General features: G+C 39.4%; 1 protein-coding gene across 1 annotated transcript in view; it reads left to right on the top strand.

Annotated features, from left to right (window-relative positions):
• The window catches only part of LOC107750356 (catenin alpha-1), a 108,537-nt gene that overhangs the window by 74,908 nt on the left and 8,089 nt on the right, over nucleotides 1-25,540 (top strand). Inside the window, exons 13-16 of the mRNA XM_016565709.1 lie at nucleotides 2,453-2,604; nucleotides 9,431-9,541; nucleotides 12,030-12,211; nucleotides 15,523-15,628. Coding sequence (XP_016421195.1) covers nucleotides 2,453-2,604; nucleotides 9,431-9,541; nucleotides 12,030-12,211; nucleotides 15,523-15,628 — 551 coding nt within the window. The remainder of the gene's footprint in view (nucleotides 1-2,452; nucleotides 2,605-9,430; nucleotides 9,542-12,029; nucleotides 12,212-15,522; nucleotides 15,629-25,540) is intronic.

Here is a 25,540-nt window from a genome sequence, read left to right as displayed (position 1 = left end):
TAAAAAAAACCACATTATTTTCCACATACTGTACGTTATTGTTTCTCCTCTATGCCCCGCCTTTCTGAAATGCGTCGATTTTTACAAAGCTCATCGGTCTGAAAAGCGAGGTGTGCTGTGATTGGCCAGCTATCCAGTGCGTTGTGATTGGCCGAATACCTCAAGCGTGTGACGGAAATGTTACGCCCCTTACCATACTGTGATGCCGTGTGTGCGACGAGCGCCGGTGCGCACGTGCGCCTGTGATGCGCAACAAGACAAAACCAGTAAAACCCATTTTAAACTAGGCATTTGTTGCATCCGGGTCGTCTTATAATCAGGGTCGTCTTATATTCGGGCCAATACGGGTTTCGCTTTCATAACGGAACACACAACGTCTCCACAACATGGCGGCGGTGGCAATCATACTACAGTGAGAATAAAAGTTAGGCCTTCTTTCTTTGCGTGAACATTTGGGCGGCGTTATGCAAATCTTCCCACATCGTGACGTAGACATGTGGGGGCGTGTTAGAATGAGCCGTTTTAGGTAGGCGTGGTTGGCTCTTAACTTTTATAAAGAATATCTATTTGGATTTGAGACTTTAGTCTTTGCAACTTTACAGATCTTCTTAATGCACCAAGAGCTTGCAACACTCCAAAGAGAAAGGAAAAATTAAAATCGCATCATATTAATTTATCATGGTCTAACAGCTGCTTTGAACATGCTTCATCCAATCCAAACTTAGTCAGAACTATCCATTTAATATTATTTTTGGCGATTGCACTTATGTATGTGTGACTAATTTCTATTTAAAATCCATTGTTCTTGTTTAATATCTGAAAATGCTGCAAAGGCATCCAAAAATAGCGCTGCTGCCATCTGGGCCAGAATTTCCTTGAGTGGGTTTGTAGGATGTTGGTACAAGACTGCTGATTTAAAAATAAAAGTAACTTTATCGACTTCCTCGCAAGGTTGCATAACATGGCTGTGGCCAAAAGTGCTGTCTAGATAGGCAGCTCACTAAGTTTTGAGACACTGCCTGTGACCAGTATCTGCACTGTAGCTTTATAAGGAAAATAAAGCATACTATTACTCTTTTCTTGTAGATAAAATGTAATATTACTTTCATGTGCGGTTACATAATAGCATTCGAATGCCTTCAGGAACCTTTTTAAGACTAAAATTACAGAGATGGTTCGTTCCTCTGGGACAAAGCATACGATTTTCCCGTTCATTTGCGGACTTTCTCTTGGGAAATGCTATGTCACATTTTGTGTACTCTGTTCAGATTTGCGCTAAAACAAATGGGCCATATTGGCAAAGAAGACGATGTTATGTCACTAATTGCTTTAATTACTGTTAAACCTCATGACCTGTAAGCCTCAAGGCTTACCGAATACCTTTTGTTAATGCAAATTCCAAGTATTCACTTATTTCCGATGTACATCTTCCTATTCAATCTGTTCCTGCTACTGTACTCCCCAGTGCAGTCCTAAATTGTGAATGAGAATGAGTATTAATGTAGATGTGTTCAGCACCTATAGGGAGGGACTATTATTTTATGGCTGGGAGGTGGTGCGTGGCTGGAGGGCCGGCTTCAAGAAGTGGTTGGGCAAACTGCTATAGATCATGCTGAATCAGGTGAATCAGCCAACCAAATTTCATGAAGGTTTGGTATCAGATGGCCCAGTCTGAATAAATATCCCTAGTGCTTGTTCAGCCAAAAATTTAGCATGAAATGCAGCAGAGATAAGCTAGAAGCAGAAACCATATTCTAGCCATGAAAGCTTTTTGCAATCACCATCTCAATCCAGTTAAATTTTTTAACAGCCAGTCTGTTTGTTTGGTTTACTGCTTAAAAACTTCTCATTTGGTTCATTAAGCACAAAGCTCTAAATGTGGTCTCCAGGCCGGATGGTATTCATTTGTGTTGCACACAGTCATTGTCATTAAATATCCTTTGGGAATAAATTGGTAAATGCCATCCACAAAACACGTAGGAAGCAACCCTCAAAAGGTCTCCAGTTCCCATAGCCTTTGAATGCAGAGAGGGTTTGTGTGGCTTTGAGGTCTTGCTGCCACCCGTCTTGTGATTGATTCGTTTAAGGGTGCCTCTGGATTAAGTGTACTCATCTGCCGTTCTCGCAGTCAAGTAAAGCCTGATTAAAAGTTGCCTTGAGCAGTCATTAAAATCCAGCAACACATCCACCGTGAATTTCTGCATTTACTCAGCTCTGTTTCAGGCGTTCCATGTTAGATGGGGGGGACGTGTCGATTCAATTCAAATCTAATTTGAATTATATATTTCTACAGGCGCAATGTCTTGATTGAATTGTACTTCAGCTCACTTATATTTGCTGAGTTGAAACGGAATTGTTTCCAGCAAAATCAAATTTTTTTCCTCTTGGTTTGCTGTGTTTCTGACCTTACTGTTTGTCCTTTCTGTGTGTGTGTGTTTGTGTGTGTTTACAGTGATGCCACGTTTCACTGAGCAGGTAGAGGCAGCCGTGGAGGCTCTCAGCACCAACCCAAGCAAGCCAGTGGATGAGAACGAGTTCATTGATGCCTCGCGTCTAGTATACGATGGTGTGAGGGACATCAGGAAGGCTGTGCTTATGATCAGGGTGAGCAGAAACCTTTAAATAGAAAAAAGTTTCTCTTCCAAATTTTAAAAGGTTTGCCTAGAAATAAAAATCACATCCTCAGGTCATTTGAACCCTGTACTGTTTACTTTCTCACTTGAAACACTTGTTAGGTAGTAGGCAGAACATGTAAGCTGTTGTTTTCCATACAACAAAAGGGCAGATTACTATTACAAAAAATGCACCAAAAAGCACAATAAAATGAGTCAATATGACTGAATTACTGTATGGAAAAGATCAGCTTGAATGTTCTGCCTAACATCTCTAGTATTTCACATAAGACTGAGTTCAATTTTGGAATGATATGATTGTGAGTAAATTACTACTTTTTCTCTTTTTTTTTGGATGCATTTTTCATCTATTCTTTTAAAAGAGCAGTTAAAGAGTTTACTACTTCATCTATGCCACCCACACAGGTTTCCAGTGCACTCTGAATTTTATGACCTTCCATGTGTTTATCACTTGCATTTTTTTCCCCCTTTGTAAGAGCTCGTAATATTGAGGTAAACTCCAATTAAGTATATCAAAACTCTTAGAGGGAAGAAGAGGGCAGGATTAATTGGTGGTTTGCTCTGTGAGGATATATATATAACTCAGAATAATACTGCACTTAAACTGAATGTGCGCTTGAGAGGGAAAAAAAATGAAAAGGCTGGTGTGGATATACGTGCCGCTTTATTAGAAACTAATTGTGAATTTGTTTTGGGCAAATGGTAACCTAATTGAACAGATTTCCCTCTCCATGTGCACTATTACCAGAGCTGTAGTTTTCTGAGGGTTAATGGTCTTTCCCTGAGCTGAACTGTAACATTGGACAGATGGTTGCTAGCTTGCAGTGAAGCGTTAGCTAACAGTCTGACAATAAGCAGACAACAGTCCTCTCTTGCTGTGCAGGGAATCGCACAGACCCTTAACTCCACTTCGCCGGAACAACTAGGTTAAAGGCATTAATTGAGGCAAAATATCGTCTTTCGTAGTTCCAGACTAATGAGTTTTCAATTAATTGCGAAGATAATATACACTGGATTTGAATAATTGGCTTGTGAGGAAGTGTGTTGGAATGTATTAGCGCCTTTAGTTAAAGCAAAGTGCGGTCACGACCCGGATAATGAAGCCAGAGTAGCATTCGATTAAAAGGCCTCCGGAAATTGGGCGGCATTTACACGCACTCGTATATTTGCTATTGATAATTGTAATCGCATCATATTTCTTTGCCACCTTTGTACTTGCATACTTTGCTTGAATACATCCACCAAACTTTTCTTTTCAAATGTCAAGTAGCAAGACGATTCGCATCGACTCACTAGTTTGATGCAGAAGAAACTATCTGACTTGTTCCAAAATGTTCATTAATAACAGAGGGTTTAAATTAGAATAAACACAAAATTAGATGGGGTTTAAGATCCTTTACATTTTATTTGCATTATAATACGCAATTGATTTTTTAGAAAGGGGATTTAATTAGCGTTTTCCCCTTTATTTTCAAATCCTAGGAGAGCTGTAGTGCCTCATTCATTTTCCACTCCAGACATCCTTCTCTAGTTATCTAGATTGATTCAATGGTTAAAACAAAAGGCCTTTTGGCAGACAGGATCTATTTGTTTGCTGTTGGTTTAACATGAGTGTTGAACTTGCCCCCGACGCTGAAAGGCGTGATCTTTGCTATCTTGTTTTGTTCCTTTCCGACTGTATAGTATTTTTAAACGCTTCAGGGCCCTTGTTCTGAGACGACTCGTCTGAACCGATAAGAAAACCGCCCAAAGGTCTGGCGATCGCTGGGGTTTGTTAGAGAGCACTGTTTTAATACATCCTGCAGACATTGAGAGAGCAAAAAAAAAAAAAAGTTCTTTTAATGTTTGACTTTCAAGTTGCTTCCCTCCACACGCATGCCATGTCAAGCTCATACGTTTAGACAGAGCTTGAGCGCTAGCCCTTTGCTATCTTGTCTTGTTCCTTTCTAACTGTATAGTATTTTTTAGCGCTTCAGGGCCCTTGTTCTGAGACGACTTGTCCGAACCGATAAGAAAGCCACCCAAAGGTCTGGTGATCGCAGGGGTTTGTTAGAGAGCACCGTTTTAATACACCCTGCAGACACTGAGATAGCAAGAAAGAAAAATTCATACTTTAATGTTTGACTTTCAAGTTGATTCCCTCAAAACGCACGCCATGTCAAGCTCATACTTTTAGACAGAGCTTGCGCGCTAGCCAATCAGCCAACACTAGTGCCCAGTGGGCATCAACCTCTCCACCGCACAGGAAATCCTCGATCGGAAGAGACAAGTGTGCGGCTTAGGCTACTTAAGATGGACAGAGTCTTTAACCTCGGTAAGTACTGCACTCGTAGTCTTTGCCGGCCGGCCGTCACCTAATATTTGACAGGCAGGCAGCCCTCGACTCCTCTGTTGAGGGGATGTCACTGGTACTAATGGCCCTTCCTTAGCACAGATCCTCATAGCTGCTGAGCGGTTACTGTAGCCTGCAAAGGCACCTCACCTTACCTACACTGCTTCAGGCGTCTTAGACTGTTTATTCAAATGCCTGCTCACTACTGCCCTAGTTTATAGATGTGATGAATTCTCTTGGATGGCAAGGTAGATATTTTTGAGCTGTCTGTGGTTTCCATCACTCGGCACACGGTGGATCTACACTAGCGATTGGGGTTGTGCAAAATTTAGAATTCCCAGAATTGGCTTCCTTGTTCATAGGTTGGAATTCGAATTTAATGGGTGGCATCACACAGGAAGTTGAATTGGAATAGAATTGGAATTGGAATAGAATTGAAATAGAAATCTTAATCTTTTTGTTTACTTCCTTATATTTAAATTCGGGAGTTAAATAAGATTTCAAAAAGCGTATTCACAACCCTGCTAGCGACAAGTATTACTTTTACATTTTAGCGCTTTTACCCTAAAATCCAAATTTTTGCACCAGTGTGATTCTCTAGATACAGCAAAACATGGTAAGAGATGAGCCTGGGCACTTCTAAAGTATCGTCCACACCTTGACTGACTTTGTTTGGCTGTATGTTGTTTTGATGTCATCTTCAGCAGGCAGAGTTTTGGGATGCTTGAGGTGTCTATTATTGGAGCAGCTGCATCGTGAGCCAGTCAGAATCTCCTCATAAATGGATTGTACAGACAGTCGGATAAGCACGGCTTGCAGCACTGGCGAAATAATACATCCGTATCTTCTCACATCTCGTTCTTTCTCCTATCAAGCTGAAATGCATTTTCTTGTCAGTGAGGGCTCTTCCCCCCTGCCACCCCTCCCCATTCTCCACCATTTCCCTCTGCAAACAGGTCCCTCTGCTCGCAAGTGCATACTAATAGAGCAGTAGAGTTATAAGAGGCATGTTTGGCATTCAGTGCAGGGATTTGAGAGAAAGAGAGTTAGTTCAGTTCAGTACAGGGAAAACGTGGTGTACCCGTTGCATTGGTGCGCCAGATCATTCTGTTTCTCTTTACAGCTGACCAGTAGAAACATTTTACTGCTAAAACTTCCACCATTACGTTTTTGCTTTAAAAATGCATAGGTAGGTTTTTTATGCTTGGAGTGCTTGCTAAGGAAAGTATCACTATTATAATTACTCATAATTTGAGGTTGGCGTTTATTAAAATTACTTGGGCCAAGTGTTACGCTTCAACATATCACTTTTTGTTGCCTTGAAGGAGGTTCTCGGACCTATCCAGGGAGTAGAATATTATTAGAAATGCACCTAGCAACCACATAGCAATGTTAAAAACTGCTTGGATCACTTAAAGGGATAGTTCACCCAAAAATTAAAATTGTCATTAATTACTCACCCTAATGTCATTCCAAACCTGTAAGACCTTCATTCTAGGGCTGGGCGATATGGCCAAAAAATTATCACCATAATGTTTTTTCGTATCAGTCGATATCGATAATTATCACGATAAATGTCAAATTTTTATTTCTTTCAAGTTTTCAGGCAGATTTTTGAACCAATGTGAAAGTTGTAAAAATCAGACAGTTAATTGTGGTTTTAAACTATTCTTTATGGTCAGAACATGACAAACACTTCACGTTTTTGAATTCTTTACACTTTTCCTGTAATTTTTCCTTAACAAAATAAATATCTTTATAGAAAAAAAATTATTTCATAGTTCTGCACATTCTAATGAGTAATATTGTTTAAACTTGTAAACAAGTTTGTGTTGCCTGATAATATTAATAATGATATAATTTTTTTAGTTTCTTAGAAATACACATTTAATAGTAGCTTAAGTTAGGATGCAGATGTAGATTTGTTCATTATCAAAATCAGTAATATCTGTAAGGCCACGTTCACACATCAGCAGAATACGGTTGTCAGTCCTGTTTTTGAGTCCTTAATACGGTTACGTTCACACACAGTTCGGTTATTTACGGGCGTGACAACCGCATTCTGTAACCGAACTCACACCCGTAAATTTTCAGGACTCACAACCGCATTCTCGGAACACACGCGCTGTGTGAATGGAACAGGACTGGACAACTAGTTGTCTGTCACATCATACTGTGCGAGAGAGAGCCGCTCTGCCGCACAAACGCACGTCTACAGTTATGGAGAAATGAGCTGCGTGTCATCTGAACATTTTAGATCTGGTCAGTTTTCCACCGGAGAAGCTCCCGTCAGTTTTGTGTTCTGCGCACGATTCAAATGCTCCGCTCTCCACCCAAATAAGGGGTCATATGATGCTTTTTTAAAGATCATTATTTTGTGTATTTGGTGTAACAGAATATGTTGACATGCTTTAATGTTCAAAACAGGACTGGACAACTAGTTGTCTGTCACGTCATACAGTGCGAGAGGGAGCCGCTCTGCCGCACAAACGCGTGTCTAACGTGTGTTACGTGTTTTCATGTGTGTTTTCGGTAACTTACAGTGACGACGGAGAAATGAGCTGCGTGTCTGTCACCTGAAATTTTTAGATCCCGTCAGTTTTACACCGGAGCCGCTCCCGTCAAGAAAATGCAGTTGTCAATCCCAAAAACTGACAGTGTGAACGTAGCCTAAGTATTGTAGCAACCTCATTTTTATATGGTGAAATTTAATTATTCTGACTGTTTGAGTTTTTTTTTATTTTTATTAACCACTGGTCTTCTATAGTAGCATACATTTAGATCATGGCGCACAGATTAAATTTCGGGAGCATATGCGACCAAAATGGTCGCAATTTCGAGCCTTGCAATAGCTAGTCTAAATAAATTTAGTATAAATGCATAAACGCTATAGTTTAATCACAAAAAAAAATATTGTAATTATATTCCATTACTCCTCCTTCAATACATTTAAACCATGTCTACATTAATAATATAAATTCGACACAAATACCCACATTTCTGACACAATACCATGTTGCAGTTAGTGCTACTACAGAAAATCCATGGTAAATGATGGCAATTTGTAGATTAAAAAGTCTTCTAACTGTATCGTTGCGCACAGTGTTTCTCCTATGTGTCAGCGCTGTTTCGTCTGGCTGTAAACAGAGTTATTTGTGTTCTTCGCTGAATGCAAGCGCTTCACACTGGATCTCACAGCACCGTTTGATGGAGACTCATCAGCGAGTGAACACATCTACTCCAGTGAAGCTTGCGCCATACTGCCGTTTAAACTTTGATCCAAGCGGATAAACGGTCCGAGTGACGCGCTTCAAATGAGTTGCGCTCTTTCGTTTCACCTTTGCCTCATAAACATTATATAGAAAATGTATCGACCCAATTTATATCGTGCGATAATTATCGTTATCAATTTATCACCCAGCCCTACTTCATTCATCTTCTGAACAAATATTAAGATATTTTTGATGAATTCTGAGAGCTCTCTGACCCTCCCATAGACATCAAGGATCCTAACACGATCAAGACTCAGAAACGTAGCAAGGACATCGTTAAAATAATCCATCCATGACATCAGTGGTTCAACCGTAATTTTACAAAGCTACAAGAATACTTTTTGTGAACGTATGCTGTTCTGTGTCAGCAGCACCGTACGCGGATACGTTGTTTACGCTTTGATCTGAATGTAAACAACGTATCCGTGGACATACTTTGCATACATTGTTTACGTATGATACGCTCTAAAATGGTGCTATAGGGTGACGCGGAGGAGACCAATTTAATAAATTCATTATTTTTGTTTTCTTTGCGCACAGAAAGTATTCTCGTAGCTTCGTAAAATTACAGTTGAACCACTGATGTCACGTGGATTATTTTAACAATGTCCTTGCTACGTTTCTGAGCCTTGATCGTGTAAGGATCCTTGCCGTCTATGGGAGAGTCAGAGAGCTCTCAGAATTCATCAAAAATATCTTAATTTGTGTTCCGAAGATGAACGAAGGTCTTACAGGTTTGGAACGACGCAAGGGTGAGTAATTTATGACAGAATTTTCATTTTTGGGTGAACTATCCCTTTAAGCAATCACTTAGCAGAGGCAATCATCCACAACTTATCAATATTGAGTGGCATCACTACTAACATTTAGAAAATGTAACATTTTATTTACAATATGAGAACAGTTTTAAAGAATTTGAAACAACTTGCCTAAGCGAACATTCCAGACAAGAAGAATAGCAAAGTGCACGGCAAAAATTTACTAGCTCGTCTAAATGCCAAATGGCATCCCTGTTTGCTAACAGTATACCAAGGCAAAGGTATTTCGTGCTACTTTTTAACCCAACGAGAAAGAACTTTGCTGTGAGTGTATCATGGCCTTAAGCTTTTGCTGCAGTCCCTAAGTGACTTGAGTTGTTGAAAGAGCTTGCTAATGCTTTTCTTTATCTTTTCTATATTCTATATCCCCCACAGACCCCAGAGGAACTGGACGACTCTGACTTTGAGACGGAAGACTTTGATTCTCGTAGCAGGACCAGCGTGCAGACAGAAGACGATCAGCTCATCGCCGGACAAAGTGCTCGGGTGAGAGTTGGGGCTTTTGTAGTTCACAGCTTTGGTTTCATGGTCGGCCAGTTTATGGAGCCACTAAGGGATGTCAAAAGGTGTCCAACTCGATCCTAAAATGACAAGATAGTAAGGTTCCTTTGTAGATACTTGTATGGAATCTGTCCAGGGATGTAGTAATTTCCATCTTTTTCAGTGTTTCTATAATGAAAATTTATCACAATCTATTTAAAGAGTCGTAGACAGGGTTGCGAGGTGCTAAACGCTTTATTCACCGGTAAGATTTGCAGCATCACGGCCAAATCCACCTTTGCTTCACTGTTAATCACCAATAGCACAGAAACTCTGAATCAGTGTTTTTAAGATTCTGTACAGATTTTGTGTCAACAGCGCTCTTGATGTTGCCACCAGCGAAACAGACATCAAACCTCGCCCCCTCTCTACCTCCATTCCTCCTCTCTCACCCCTCCCTTCACATCCTCCTCTGTTGCCTTGGTAATGCTTATGAAAATCCGTCCCTACATAGCTGGAAGGAAAAGGGAATATATATATTTTTATTATTATTTTGTTATTAGTTTGAATATATTCTCTAGTCCACAGCTGTGGTGATGGTAGACACTGCCGATGATTGGCATCCTGTTTTCCTTTTTAAATTCAGCGTTGTGAGAGAGGGGTAACGGGAACCAAGTTGTGTTTGGGGATCTTGTTAGTAAGAGTGCTAGCTATTCCTGCGAGCACTTCTTCAGAGTTCCTTGTGTGACAGCACAAATGGAAAGCAATATGTGGCCCAAGTTTTTTTTTAAAAATGCATTTAAAAATTTTGGATTTTCTTTTGTCAATAAGAATTGTTCCTGGTCGTGTAAGGCTGTCATATTTACAGCCGCTGTGCCATTCGCATATTCTTTGTTCCCCAAGCTCGCACGAATATAATTACAGACCTCTCACCCTCCTTTTCCATAGTGATGTGAGCATGTTGATGAAAACGAAAAAAATACTGAAAAAATATTCAGCTCTAATCGTCTAGGGGATGGCAGGAGACTTTAAGAGCTCAAGACTTGAACAGAAAGCTCTTGTTAAAGATAAAAGCGCTGCAGAAGACTTACATTTTCCGTTGAACCTTGTTGCTGGGGAAGCGAGTAGTATTTTTGTTTAGAGAGTTGTAGAAAACTGGGCAGTGGAGGTTGTGCTTGAGTGAGAATGTGATTATATAAGTTTGTAATCACTGTCCAGCCTCCTGTTTCAGCCCCCCAGAGGCTTTTGATTTAGTCCCTAGCTCCAGTGGGAATCCCAGTCACTCAGTTAATGCACAAATGTGTGCCACGTGTGTGCCGGTGCTCCAAATTTAAAGAGAAAATTGAGTTTATGAGGCTGAAAAATTAAATTCTTTGTGAGAACTTGCCAGAAAGGTTTATTTCAATTAAGGCAGGTTTTTTTTTTTTTATATATAGGTAATCATTGTTCAGCATGTCCTAACCAGGTGTGATGCAGCATATATCCAGCGACAAATAATTTTAGACACACGTGCATTTATATACGTAAATGAATAAATGAATATTATTATTATAATTTAAAAAAAATTGATTAATTAATTTGTGTACACTACTGTTTTGTTTTCTAAATATTTTAAATTTGAAATATATTTCTATTATGCTCACCAAGGCTGCATTTATTTGATAAAATACAGTAAAAAACTTAATATTGTAAAATATTACATAATGAACATAAAACATAACTTTTCTTTTTGAATATTTTTAACATGTAATTTATTCCTATGATGGCACAGCTGAATTTTCAGTAGCCATTACTCCAGTCACTCAAAAAGCATTGTAATATTCTGATTTAGTGCTCAAGGAACATTTCTTATTAATGTTGAAAACGGTTGTGCTGCCCCCAAACTTTTGAACAGAATATATATATATATATATATATATATCGGACCACTGAGTTTTGACAGATGGGATTAATGAGCGTGACGCCTCAAATTGACCAAAAAATGCCCTTGTGCCTGTCAAGGTATTGCATCACAGCTAGTTGGCACGCGTGTTATTTAACAAAAAAGATCAAGTTTGTTTTCTGTTCATCTTTGATGTGCTGAATGCAGTGGCACATATTCAACAGGCCTCATCATTCGAGTTTTGTAGGGCTATTGAGGCTGCAGAAAGCATTGCTCAGCATAGTTCTGAAAGGTTGTGAACCTTTTACAGAATTAGAGGAATGTTTCATAGCCCATACGCCACCAGCCAAAGCTGTAAAATCTCTCCTGCTCGCTCAGACCGGGCCGGTCATGCAAGAAATGAGAGGGAGAAAGAGAGAGCGAGAGAAGGACAAAGGAAGGTGTAAGAGAGAAGCAAAGAAAGAAGCAGGAAGGGGGATTGAACATCAATTTTCTTTTTTTAATTGCATATCCTTTGTCATCTCTTCACCTCATTAACAGTCATAGATCAGCGTATTGTGAGCAGATTTATGTGCGGTGTGTTATATATGAGATTCTCTGTGGAATTGGCAGGCCATCATGGCTCAGCTACCCCAGGAGCAGAAGGCGAAGATTGCAGAGGAGGTGGCCAGTTTCCAGGAGGAGAAGAGCAAGCTGGACGCCGAGGTATCCAAGTGGGATGACAGCGGAAATGACATCATCGTTTTGGCCAAGCAAATGTGCATGATCATGATGGAGATGACAGACTTCACCAGGTGAGCTCAAACCACCCTCTTCTCTGCTCGAATGCCTGTCAAAGATCACTCAAACACACATACACACACATCTCTTTTAGACTCAACTCAATAGACCTCTCTGGCCATGCACTATTGCTCCGGTTTCACTGCGTCCCGGCTCAGTGCTTCAGCTTTATATTGGTTTGTATGGCAGTTTGCATTGGAAATGAAATGTGCACAAGCCTTTTTAGAGGGAAATCTTTTCGAATATTGGAAGAGAGACTGGTGAAATCTGTTATTTTTTATACCTAATTTCCCCCTGTCATTTACCTAAATCGGCCATCAATTAGTAAGGTCTAATATTAACTGAGACAAGCACTGTTCCGTCTCATAGAGCCTTTTTTCCCTTCTCAGTGGAAGCAAATCAGCTGTGGATATTTTTTCGTGGGCTTTTTACCTGCCTCATTTGCTTGCCTCATTGTCTTTCCATCATACGTGATCCCAAAAGAAAGGGTTCGAAAGGGAACAAATCTTTCGACCTTAAAAAAAAGATTTGATTTAAAAACAACAAAGGGCAGGAGCTGCTGGCGCAAGGAAAGGTCACCTGAATTCTTCCCCTGTATGCTGACAGAATCAGGGAAAAGGTCATTTTAGGTGTAACAGAGCACGCTCATGTGCCGCAGACCTGAGAGTGACTGCCATCTGCTCTCCCAGAGGACACTGTGTCTGTGTGTGTGTGTGAGCGAGCGAGAGAGACAGAGATGGAAAATGTCTTGGACTATCGCTTCTCCCTGCCTATGCTAACCAAGACCCCTTTTTAAAGTGGATCATGCTGAGGACACCGTTCGCCAATATTGCACACATAGTAATGACTGTAGGTTGGCTGTCACTCAGCCTTATCTCAAGAATATGGTAAAAGCAGCTTTGTTTGCTGCTTCCTCCTGTTCAGGAACAAGTCTCCATTCCTCCCCAGTGCAGTGAACAATTGAATACTGATATGTCAAAAATTTGTCCACCACAATTAATTTCTTAAATATAAAGAAAACCTGTATTATGTGTACACTTCTTACTATATAAATTTACACTTAATAGTAATATTACTTAAGGCTGTCAACGTTAACGCATGCGATTAATTTTACAATCCTTAACGCGTTAAAATAATTTAACGCAATTAACGCAAAATTACTGAAGCACAATTTCTATTCTAACCCTTTAACCCACTTTTGCTTCTCTGCTTGCGATCAGATCATTTTAAGCTGCTAAACTCCAGGAAAGTTTTCAGTCCAATGATCCAGTAAGCGAATGCATTCAGCTCATTAGTGGAGACTGCAAGACCTGAAGTGGGTGTGTCAGATATAGGGAGACATATAAAATGTGCAGTGCTGGGGTTACTTCATGGAGGTTTGAGAACCACTGCTGTAGTAAATATATGCAGTCAGCAGGCGGTTGGTTTAGTTTTTTTTTTTTTTTGCATCAACAAGATAAATGGTCTGTGCTTAATTTCATGAAGTGTGAAATCACAGAAAAAGGGTGTGATTAATTAGATAAAAAATTTTAATCTATTGACAGCCCTAATATTACTATATTACTATATATAAAAAATAAACATGGGGAATGCAAACTATACACACACACATCTAAATGGGGACATTACATAGACTTCTATTGTTTTTATATAAGCTAATCCTATCCCTACCCCTTACAGAAAACTTTCTGCATTTTTACAATTTAAAAAAAACTTTAATCAAAAGTTATCATTACCTATTAATAACATATATTTATTATGTTCATTAAAATGTTCATCAACTATTTTCATTAGTGCCCTAAACATGATGTATCTGTCGGCTGTTTTGTGTTTTAGGCAGGAGAATGGTATTGTTTTCATTGAAGGTGACACTCATGCCTCTTGTTGAAGGCCCCCAGAAATCTGTCATTGTCTCGAGTAAGAAAGCAACAAGGCTGCAGTACATCTGTCAGTGTGGTTGCACAGATTTGGTGGCATTTGCATGAAAAATGGCAATCGGTGCTGATGTGTCACCTGCAGAAATGTGCAGAAAAGGTCTCGGCAAGTTAATTCAGTCCACGCCCAAATTATTGCCCATCGACCTTGGATGGGTACACAGTCCCATGAAGGTTAATGCTATAAAGGAAATTGATTTCGGGAGCCTTTATCCAGCCTCAATATCTGCAGAGAAGCGGCTTGCCACCAATTCTGCTTATGTCCCTTTCTGCTCATGAATAAAGCATGTGTCGCCTGGATTCGTGTCACATATTTTGGAGCCACCTGTCTGTGCATGCTGTGGTCCAGTGCTTGAGCAGTTATGACACACACGCACACACACACTCTTGCACTACCCCCATCTGGAACCAGTATCAGTGGCTAATTCATGGGCACTCAATCAGATTTGCATATCTGAGTGTGGGGATTGTCAAGTGAGATGAAGTCACTCTTGCTCGACAGTCACCTTGTAGTGGCCACACTCTCACCTAGGGCAGGTTGTGGATGGGCCACCACCAAAGCAACATCAAAATAGTTTCAAAATGTTAGATGTGTTGGTTGCTCTTTGTGGGGTGCATTTTCTTTTTGAGATGGTGTCTCTAGTGAATTCCTGTGACTGTTCTGATAGATGCAATGCTGCCAGGAGGACCCTGTCTGAGCGGCACAGAAAGAGAGAGAGAGTAAAAGGGAGGGGTGAGTGTAGAGAGAGAGCAAAAACACAAAATTCCATCTGTTGTGGGTTGGATTGTTCAGTTTAGCCTGAAGAGAGCAGCTTTGAATCCAGGTTGCGCCACTTGCCAACTGTGCCCTGCAGTCCCTTGTGGGCACACAGAACTGGCAAATGGCTGGCCTGATCGTAACCAGGGAGCTGTGGGGGGGTGAGCTGGGATGGATGAGGCCAGAACTATTAAATGAACTGAAGTGGCAGTGACCCCAGGAAGCTGACCAGACATCACAGAAGTGGGTGGGAGCTGCTGCTAGCTCACACCATCTGTCTGTCTATGCGTATCTCATTCATTCGTACCCCCCTCGAAGTCTTCAAGCTACTAGTGAATGGAAGCGTGTTGGAGAGGGATGTTCCTCCTTAATGAGATTAATCAATTGGAAGCGAATTGATCTCGTCTTGCCCAAAAAGCCCTGTTCACGCTGCGCTGTTCCTGTGAGTGTGAGGCTGTGAAACAAGAACCTGTTTTTTTCATCAACCTTGTCAATATGAGCAGCCATTCTTATCTGTTGAACGTGTTGACGTTTTGATATGTATCACCCATGCTCGCACATACTCACTAGCACGTCACATAAGACTGCACACAGAACAGTAACTGTGAATGAAACTGCTGTTTTTTTCCCCCAGGGGTAAAGGACCACTCAAAAACACCTCTGATGTGATTAGTGCTGCGAAGAAGATTGCCGAAGCCGGATCAAGAATGGACAAGCTTGGCCGCGCTATTGCGGATCAAGTAAGTTGAACTCAAGTCTGTTTTGCAGGAAAAAAAGATCTCTTCTCTTGGTGAATTATCCATGCTCTTGTTTTTCATTTAAAAATCTTAATCCTTATGAAGCACTCCAGTGAAACGCAACTGCATAATTTATCTCCCAGCCAACTCCTATCCCTGGCTTTTTCCCAGCACCTTTCGAAAATTGTGACTGAGACCATGATGCAAAAGACGGCACTGCGGGTCTGTAAATCCAATCCCTGTAGTCCGACACGTATTTTCCTGGAAAGCTCTTCTTATTCTTGAAGCTGAGTGACAATGACAGGTTCACAGGCTTCGTGAAAATAATATGGAAACATTTCCAGTAAACATCAAACCGGCGTATGTGCTGCAATGGTTCTTTTAGATATTTTTTTTCCTTCTCAATAGCGTTGTTGAAAGTGATATTGTGAGCTCGGGAAGGGGGTTTTGCATGGCAGAATCATCACCCATCACTCATCCCTCCACGAAGGCCTCTCCTCTCAGTTTGTCATTTAATTAAGAGTACGTCACGCTGTGCTAACATCACCATACAGCATGCAGACTACCAGTTTGATGTGTCAATAGCTTTTACACTTTGAACTGCATTAAGCTAAAGGGTTAGCGGCGAGAACTTGTGAAGCTCAGGGTCACGCTAGATGTTAATTTCTTGAGTTCATGCATTTGCAAGCACGTTTTGCCCATGCAGTGCAAGTGCAGCACCCAGGGAGGGAATGTAAAGATACGCGGCGTTATCCTATTTTGCCGCATGGTTATGGCTGTTAATTAGCCGTGCCTGTGAACATCTGCAGTGTGCTTTCAAAAAGATTCCTTTAACATAAACTTGCATAATAAGCAGCCTTCATGCAAACCGAAGCTCTGCACTTTTTATATTTTATTTAGATTGCACTTTGATCCGACGTGAAGCAGCTCCACTTTTCAAGTCTGTAGTAATGCTACCTATGCCGACCCAATTGGAGAGGAATACTAAATGTCCAGTTCAGAGATGGTGAAAGCTTTCATAGACAGCCACGTCCTGCAAAGTCTTTGATGTTTCTTATTCAGTGCTGTGAATACAATGATATCCCCTGCAGAAAATAGATGGGTACTGTGCAGGTGCTTGTGTCTGTGGATGTGTTTGCTTATCTGCACAAACTGGCACATAAATGAAAATGCATTATGTTTTGTAAACGGTGTCCATTATACTGAACCTTCCAATTTGTTGAGTAATGGGATTGATTTGCATGTAGGACGCATTTAAAATGAACTTCACGACACGTGCCAAAGACAGGCGTGATGAGATTTCACTGCTCATAATTTACATTTTTTTGTATTATTCTTATTCTTGTTTTTTTTAACAGTTTATTTAAATATATAATTTAATAACAATATTGTAACTAGTAATAAAAAAATTAATGTATTACTACTAGTGCTACTAATATTATTTACATAGTTTTTATTATATACCGTTATATTTTAATATTTGAATATGAAATTTGTTATTTATTTTTTAAATCTCTCCGAATTTAGATTGTCATTGCATATTTGTGAAACAAGCAAGTCTTCATCTCTCTACACCAGTCTCAAGAACAGACAGTTTTTATTCATATTTAGTACTTGGCAAAATTCATTTTGTATGCTGGGTGAGTGCAAGTAGGGATTGCTGTATGCATTAGCAAGTGCATTGGTTGTGGGAGGAGATGTCTGTCCTAGTGCGACCCCTGCTTTTAAACAGGTGTGAGCAACTCCTGACATGCAGCCCAGCCCCGATTGGTCCCCCTTCCTCTTGTCCTGCCTACAAATAGAGGAATTAAGGGCAGTAGGTGAAGAAAAAGGGAAAGGAATGAGGGCTGGAAAGCCCCAAGTGAGACCTGAATCCTTTAAGTGTGCTTCGTCTTTAATTAGCAGCATAATTACCAGGTGGCAGCTTTCTTTTTCTCTTTTATATATGTTTATGCCAAACTATATTTAGACTGCTCCTCACACCTTCTTGTGCAGACGAGGCTGCCAGAGGCTTACTGCCGAAAAATGAACAAAGGGAAGCAGTTTCTTATACAGAAGGATGAATCATCAGATTCAGAAAGCCTGCGGAGGGATGGAAAGCAAATAATTGTAGCACTCCTCCCCTACTCTCTGTCCTCCTTCCTCTCTGTCATTTCAAAGCCCTGCCACAGAATACACAGCGGTGGGCTATAGCATCACTCCTGACTGCTCGTCTAGTTTGTCATGTCATGTACTTTTGTTACATCTGAGATTGCCAACAGACACCACAACAGAGCCGCCATGTGTTGATAGGCCAAAAATATCAGTGAAAGTTGAATATGCCAAAAACAGCATTCTTTAGAAATCTTGTACAGGTAAACAAGATGATGCAGAATGGGGGAAATAAGATTTTGGGGGGGGGAATCAATGTTGAAAGCATGGATTGAATTGCGTAACTCTTCACAAATGCATCCTAGCAGAAAGCTCGACTACTTAAACCTAACTAATCAAAATGAGGATGTGACAAAACATACTCCTCTGCATCTGGAGGCCAACCAAGGATGCAAACAAGACAGCGGTACCCAAGCGGATAGTGTGGGTGTTCGTTGATGAGTACAGAGAGGCCTTTTAAAAATCAGCGGGAGGTGCGTCTTGTCTGAGAATCAGGCCTTCTGAATCCATTTCACAACATCTAGCTGTTGTATGTAGATGTTTTTGGATCATCGCAGATGCTGCCAGAAATGTTTGGGCCGGTTTAATAATCAGTTTAATGGCTGGAACAGAGCTCGATTAAAATTGAAAGAAATTAGTGTAGTGCATAGATGAGGAGAATGCAGGATTTAGGTCATTGCCACACAAAGGTCTGCACTGCAGTTTATTAAGAATTTACGAGCAGATTCTGCAGGGGCAACTTGTGAGGATTTCGTCTGAGCACAGTGCTGAGCAAATAATGCAGTGTAATTGAGATTTATAATGCAAATGTGTAAGCCACCACACTGCCCATAAATATTGTGCCCTACATGCATGCACATGAAGGCATGAAACCGGCACACACGGACACGATCGTGGAATACTAGGTTTGCATATTTTAGCGAGGCAGACCTGCGGGCGGCAGCACGTACTTTATGCCAGTGATGTATACCGACATACATAGTTTTCCAATTTACATTCAATCAGGGAAGATTTATGGTGATCCATAGGCACCACCACAGGTTGGATTAATCCCAGTTCTGGCCTCTGGCTGCATAACGGTGACAGGCCTGTAAATTTCCTTCTCTACAGTAGAAAAGCAAAAAAAATCAAGATGCGATCCCACAAATTCTCAGCTCAGCACTTCAAGGGTTGGTAGCTTATAATGATGCCCACCAGCCTGGTTGAGACTCCTGGTTTTTTGGCATAACGGCAGACTATTTAGCAGGGTTTGAAATGTTTGAATTGGGTAAGTGAATCATATTTTAGACATGAAGTATGAATTGCCTTGCAGACTTATTCATTCAGAGGTGTTAAGACGTTCAGCCAGTTTCCTCGTTTTACTCAATTACAAATGCTACAAATGTTTTTCTCTTTTTTTTATTTTTATTTTTTTTTTAGGAAATGTTCCTAAACTGAATTGTGCTGTTTTTTTAAGTATTCCATTTCTGTGTTGTAGCAGCTCTAAATTTACACAGTTGGAAAAGCAATTGAATTAATGACATGATTGCTTTCTACATGTGAATCATTAAGGTAGCTACAGCATTTCCTTAAATTCCCAAAGGTGGAGATCATTATTTAGATAGTGAATCAAGGCTTCCCTCAGTCATGGAAATACCAAAAACTGGTGTTTTTTTTAGACTTGGGAAAGCTCATGAAAGTTACTTTTTCTGTAAAATATTTATCTGCTCTTGTGTAGAGTAAAACTTGATAGTAAGCCATAGTTTTTGGTTTGTGAATGAATTGCTCAGTCAGTTCTCTTCAGTGAGTTAGTTAGAATGGTTCACAAATCAGTTTGTGATTCTTTAGCAAATTGGTCTGTATCTAAAATCTTTCAAAAATCTTTATTCTGTGATCTCAGAGGTCGTGGAGAGCTCATTGGTTAAAAAAGCAATCCTGTGAAACTGAAGGATTGCTGTGGAAAACTTAGGGGTGTGAATCGGCACTGGTTTCACGATTCAATTCGATTACGGTTATCATGCCAACGATTCAATTCAATTCGATATCACGATGCATCAAGATTATATCAAATTTATTTTGTGCATTTTTATTAAATTATATAAGCAGGCTACTTTTTAAAATAATTGTTAATTACTTATTAATATTATATTAATTAATATATAATTGATTAATTATTGTTAAGAATTAAAAGTAAATATAGCTTTTAAATCATACAAGCAAATATAAAGTAATAAAGGGGGAAAATACAATTACAAGGGATAAACAAAAAGCACTTTCATTATCTGGGAGTGCTTTAAGTATCCGAAAGTTTACAGATAGGCTAATCATAGTTGAGTAAAAAAGGTTTGTTTTTTTTTGTTTGTTTTTGCCATTTGATTATTACTGATGAGATCATGGACAGTGGCAGCTTTAATAGGCTGCATTCACACTAATACACAGATCTATTTCGACATATCAGATGTTTTGTCCTGTTCTGAAAACATAACTGATTGTTTACATCAATTTCGTATCATAAAAGTAGATGCAAGTGCATTTAACCGCAGCCACAAGCTTCAGGACAAGCACAAAGCGCACTAGGGCTGGGCGATATGACGATATTATCGTATATCAATGATGTCTCGTAAGTATCGTGATGTCGATGTCAACAGTCAGGTAACAGACGATTATCGACATTATCGGGGAAAAAAATGACAAATGATAAAACTAGTAAGTTGCAAAAAATATTTTACACAGCCCCATACAGATCTTTTTGCATCTTTTAGCCCAACACTTAATATTATATTGTGGGCGTTGTATTTTGATTAATAAAATAAAAATTATAAAAATTACAATACAAAAGTGAAATTTAAATTAGCCTGCTTCTAAATAAATAATTATTTATTATGTTAAGTTATTTTTATTTCGTTAAAAACGGGCCAAAAGAGACCTCCAAACTAGCAGGCTACCAGAAAGGAAAAAAAAAAAACCTTAACATTTTTGCTCCGAATTCATTTTTAATCCCTGCATGATTTTAGTCATACATGATAAATATCAAATACGCTATAGCTTGACTACAAGTTTAAAAACAACGCTGCAATATAATTAAGGAAATTAAACTTACCATCATGAAATCTACACAGGCGATAATGCCAAAAAGAAAGAGAAACATCGGAAAATAGGCATTTTATTCAAGACATTATTATATGACATCAATATGCATTTATCATTCTTACAATCATCGCCAGAATGTACAACTTTACCACGATGAACTTAAAATTGGGTTCTATTATTTTTCCTCAACAGTTCTCCTCACAAAACTAAATTCATTTCAAACACAAATTTGATAAGAACAGAGTGAAAATTATTAGCAACACAAAATAACAGCAAAGTTAATGTTTTCTGTTAGTTTAAGCAAACTAAGAAAAGTAAAACCAAACTTTGTGCCAATAATTAACACCAAACCTTAACATGGTGTGTGTTTATGGTGCATGTCGGCAATGTTGTCTCGACGGGGGGTGGTGGAGGTGGGGCTTAGGTAGACGATATTATCGGATATCACGATATTTTTAAAGGTGATTATCGATAAGATATTTTTTACATATCGCCCAGCCCTAAAGCGCATGTGAAAGTCTGTCAGTACGGGAGATTCGTGCATGTAATGCTTAGGCTACGGCATTCCAAACGGCATAAATAAAAGCACATCTAAAGTAAAAGACTGAAATAACAGTGAATGGAAGCACAGTCAAGCAATACGCACATGTCTCACAGTGCATATCCTGTGCAATGAAGCCCGCCGCGATTGTCTCTAGCGCGCACACGTGCCATATGTGGGAAAAAGCCAAGCTCCGATTTAAAAATAGAGAGTGCATTTTTAATACTCGCGTGACAAGCACAAATGTGAATGACGTCAGAAGGCTATAATCAATTATGGTCTATTACTGCATTGATGCAGAAACGTCCGCATCGCGATGCAACGATTAATTTTGACACCCCTAGAAAAACTGAAGGTAAGTATAGGAGAGAGAAATAAATCCATAAGTTAAAAAGAGTTCAAAACTCTATTCGAGTGTCCCAGTGAGCACTGTTGGTTCAGTTGTGTGAAAGTTGATGCAACATCAAACCACCCAGACATACAGGAAAAGTTGTCCATCACACTCTGCTGTGAAAACAAGAACTCTTTCAGTCTACTGAAAAAAACTTGGAAGAAAGTTCATCTTTCAAGCAGGACAGTGACCCAGAGACCAAATAAATAGTTGCATGGCTCAAGAACAAAAAAGCCCTACAATGTCTTGGATGTTGTTTTGATCTCAGTCCAGTTCCATGGCACCATTTAACAATTGTAGTGTGTAGGCGTTATCCAGCTAACCTGAACAACCTGAAGCAGATCTGTCTGTCAGTTCTGAATCTTGTTTTATCTTTTATTTTTTTATTTATATTATCAAAATAGCTTTTGCAATTTAGTGAGCTGTATTTTTAGACATTATCACCATGTTTGGAATGTATCCATAATGTTTTCTAGTTACTTTTAGTCAAATGAACTCTAACTATCACAGTACTAAATTTCAGTGTAGCATTTGTAATTTGGTGAAATGTGAAAATCGTTTAGTGGTCTCAGTATAAACTGTGTGAAATAGGTGCTTGTAAATATGCTTTGGAGCCCTATTAATAACTGTTAGGGAAGTGGTTGTCTCTATTTGGCAGGCGTGTTGGAGGCTTTTGCTATGTCATGCTTTGGCTATTCAATTGCCTCAGTGATGCACATATAAGGCACATGATTCATGTTATTTTATCAGAAAACTTAAATTTGAGTTGTTGATCTGAGAATGTTTTTGTCCACTTTCATCATGAGTGAGTTTATAAGTCTTCTCTCTGATCCTAAATCAGGATTTTATTAGACTGAGATAGAATTGGCACTTGCAAATATTATTATTATTTATTATTATTAATTATTAGAAATAATTATTATTTCTTTGGGTAATTGGTTGGATAGGAGCTAGATCATCACTCTGTTTCAAATGCCACTTGATTGATTATCATGGTCCATGATGGCTTTATATTTAGCCGTTTAAAAAAAAAACACAAGTGCGCCACCAGACCATTTAAACGCAATATAAAACACATTAGCCACATGAAGGGACGTTCCTCTTTCCAAGTGCATTAGAGTTCTCTCTATTAAAGAAACTACAGATTAATCTTTTATCTTGGTAAAAAATGACTGATATTAACAGGTGCTTTTAAAATGAACCTTCGATTGCCTTGGGTGCTTTGCCGTTTCCAGTTTGTACGTTGAATACTGATGACTGAGTGGGCTGAATTCCCTGGCCTTCTACTTTCCCCTCTGTAGAAAGACGATTTATGTAAATGTTTGTGTTTTTGAATCTGTGCAGGATATCGGTTTTATTGCTGTTGCATCCACCACTTCCCCCAGATCAGTATTTCAGCATTGAGCTTGCACAGCCAGTAAAAACAATCTAGAATGAGTTCACACCTGAGAGATGCTGGGAGATCAAGTTTGCGGTCCAGAAACTTTTCTTCGAAGGGTCACAGTCAGTACGTCAAATCTCCACCTGCGCTGTTCTCAAATCTGTTCCCAGCAGATGTTTATAGAAAATGAAGTTTGCTTACTGCAGACGGTTTTCTTTTTTATGAAGATTCAGTTCTTCCTTCAGATGGACTAAAGAAGTTTTGTGGCAGATGTGTGTTTTTCTGTGCCTGTTTTTACGCTTCTGGAGATTTACTTACATTTTTCTTCTATTTTTTGCAGCCCACTTGGCACCTTTTTTCTTTTCCCCTTTTTTCCCCACTTGATTTTTTTTGAAAACCTTCAGAGATTGACTTACTTTTTTATATTTGGTGAAGGTTTTGTTTATAGCCGAGATGGCTGTCTTTAATTTAGAAGTGAAGGGACGTTCCTCTTTCCAAGTGCATTAGAGTTCTCTCTATTAAAGAAACTACAGATTAATTGTAAATGTAAATGTTTGTGTTTTTGAATCTGTGCAGGTTATCGGTTTTATTGCTGCTTGACGCCGAATTGCGTCACTTTGAAAGTGAAAGTAAAATGCGCACGACACTTTTACAAGCCATTTGAAAGCGAAGAAAAGAGGGGAAACTCAAACAAACTAACATTTCAGATGCTGGCTTAATGTCTATCAGTAACAATTGGTAACTCTTTCTGTGGTTTGGGACTCCACATATGAACACCAGGTAATCATATCTATGGAAATTCTCACGCAGAAGAACTATGGGTGGGCATAACGAATTCATCACTGCTCTAATCACCTCCATATGTCATCTGCTCTGTTTAGTAGAGAGAAAACACACACCTCATTCCATCCCCTCTTGAGAGGAGTGCAGCGAGCAGCGTATCAGTATCTCCTCGGGCTTTACTGGGCATAACCCACAAAAGAATGCATTACCCAAGAAGCTCCATTTATAATCAGGCTGCTCTATATTAAAATGCTGCTATGTCAGTGAATACGGGAAACTGGCATTTCTCCTCCCTGATGTGTTGAGAAAGGTCAGAACCCTGCTCATGCTGTTCTACTGCCGCCGCCCATTTAGAATGGAATTCAGCAGGCCAGATGACATTTTCTATGATGCGGCCTGACCTTCCTACTCACTTTTATAGCAGGATATTTTTAACGTTGAGGTGTGAAATCCGTTATATTTTCCAACACCTGCATTCTCTTCTGCTCATCAGTCCCGATAATGACTGCCCCCTTGTTTTTATTGTTTTGGATGGTTTTCTCAGGGTATAGTTCTGTTTTTTTTTTATTGAACTATGTTGCAGCCTCCATGCCAGAGGACAACATGGTATTTACACAATAATGTACACATTTGCAGAGAGAGAGCGAGAGAAAACAGTGTTTTTTTTTTTTTCAGCATTGCCATTTTCATGAATATGCAGAGTGGAAGTTGCTCACTATAGCAGTTACAGATTATACTTAAAGACATAGTTCAACCAAAAATAGCCCACTTGTTGCTTTAAACCCGTTTAAATCTGTGAAACGTTAACCTCCATTTAGATCCCATTTTCAAAGATTCTATGAGATAAACAGTCAAAGGCAAATATGTTTTTTAAGGTAGCTGTGTTGTTGTTTTAACACTTGGCATCTTTCCCAGCTTCGTATGTATTTGAGTTTATCTAGGTCAGTTCAGTAGCATTAGTCCACCTCTTTCTGATGCATGTGATAGAAACATAATGGCAACACCTTTTCTATCACCTTGTGTAACTAAGGTGCTAAAAGTGCCTCTTTTTAACACTTCACTTGATAAAAACTCATTGTCATATTAGAAAAGCAGTGCACTTTAAAGACAGCTCATTACTTTTCAACACCACATGCATTATATATTTAAATTTTTTTTTTTAAATATTATTGAATTTATTTTCAATAATTCCTGTAAAAAGGAAACCAAACGTCCTCTGTGAACTAATACAATTAAAAAAAAATAATTTCCAAGAAACTCCTGCTGCACAGAATCCAAAGTCCACGACCAGGCAAGGTAATATCCCATAAGTGCTTGCATGTACATAACTTAAGGGGTTGAAGTGGGGCTGAAGTTGAATGCAAGGTTATGCTACAGTATGTACTCTAGGGTTATATGAGTTTCCTAAGGAGAACACTCTTCTCAGAAGTTGCTTATTTTTAATGGAGTGATGGGTAAATGCAGAATAAGCTCTTGGTCCGGCCTGATAAGGGACTTACTGGACACTGCACTTCTCCAAAAAAAAATAAAAATGCTGTTTTAGCGCATCCCTTCACCACAAAGTGCCCCCCAAATCAACCGCATCAGCAGAACCACATG

This window comes from Sinocyclocheilus rhinocerous, unplaced genomic scaffold (genome assembly GCF_001515625.1).
Source record: "Sinocyclocheilus rhinocerous isolate Xijiao unplaced genomic scaffold, SAMN03320098_v1.1 scaffold1053, whole genome shotgun sequence".
NCBI classification, from domain to species: Eukaryota; Metazoa; Chordata; class Actinopteri; order Cypriniformes; family Cyprinidae; genus Sinocyclocheilus; species Sinocyclocheilus rhinocerous.
Note: the sequence above shows the minus strand (reverse complement) of the source record. Positions and strands in the feature narration are given on the sequence as shown.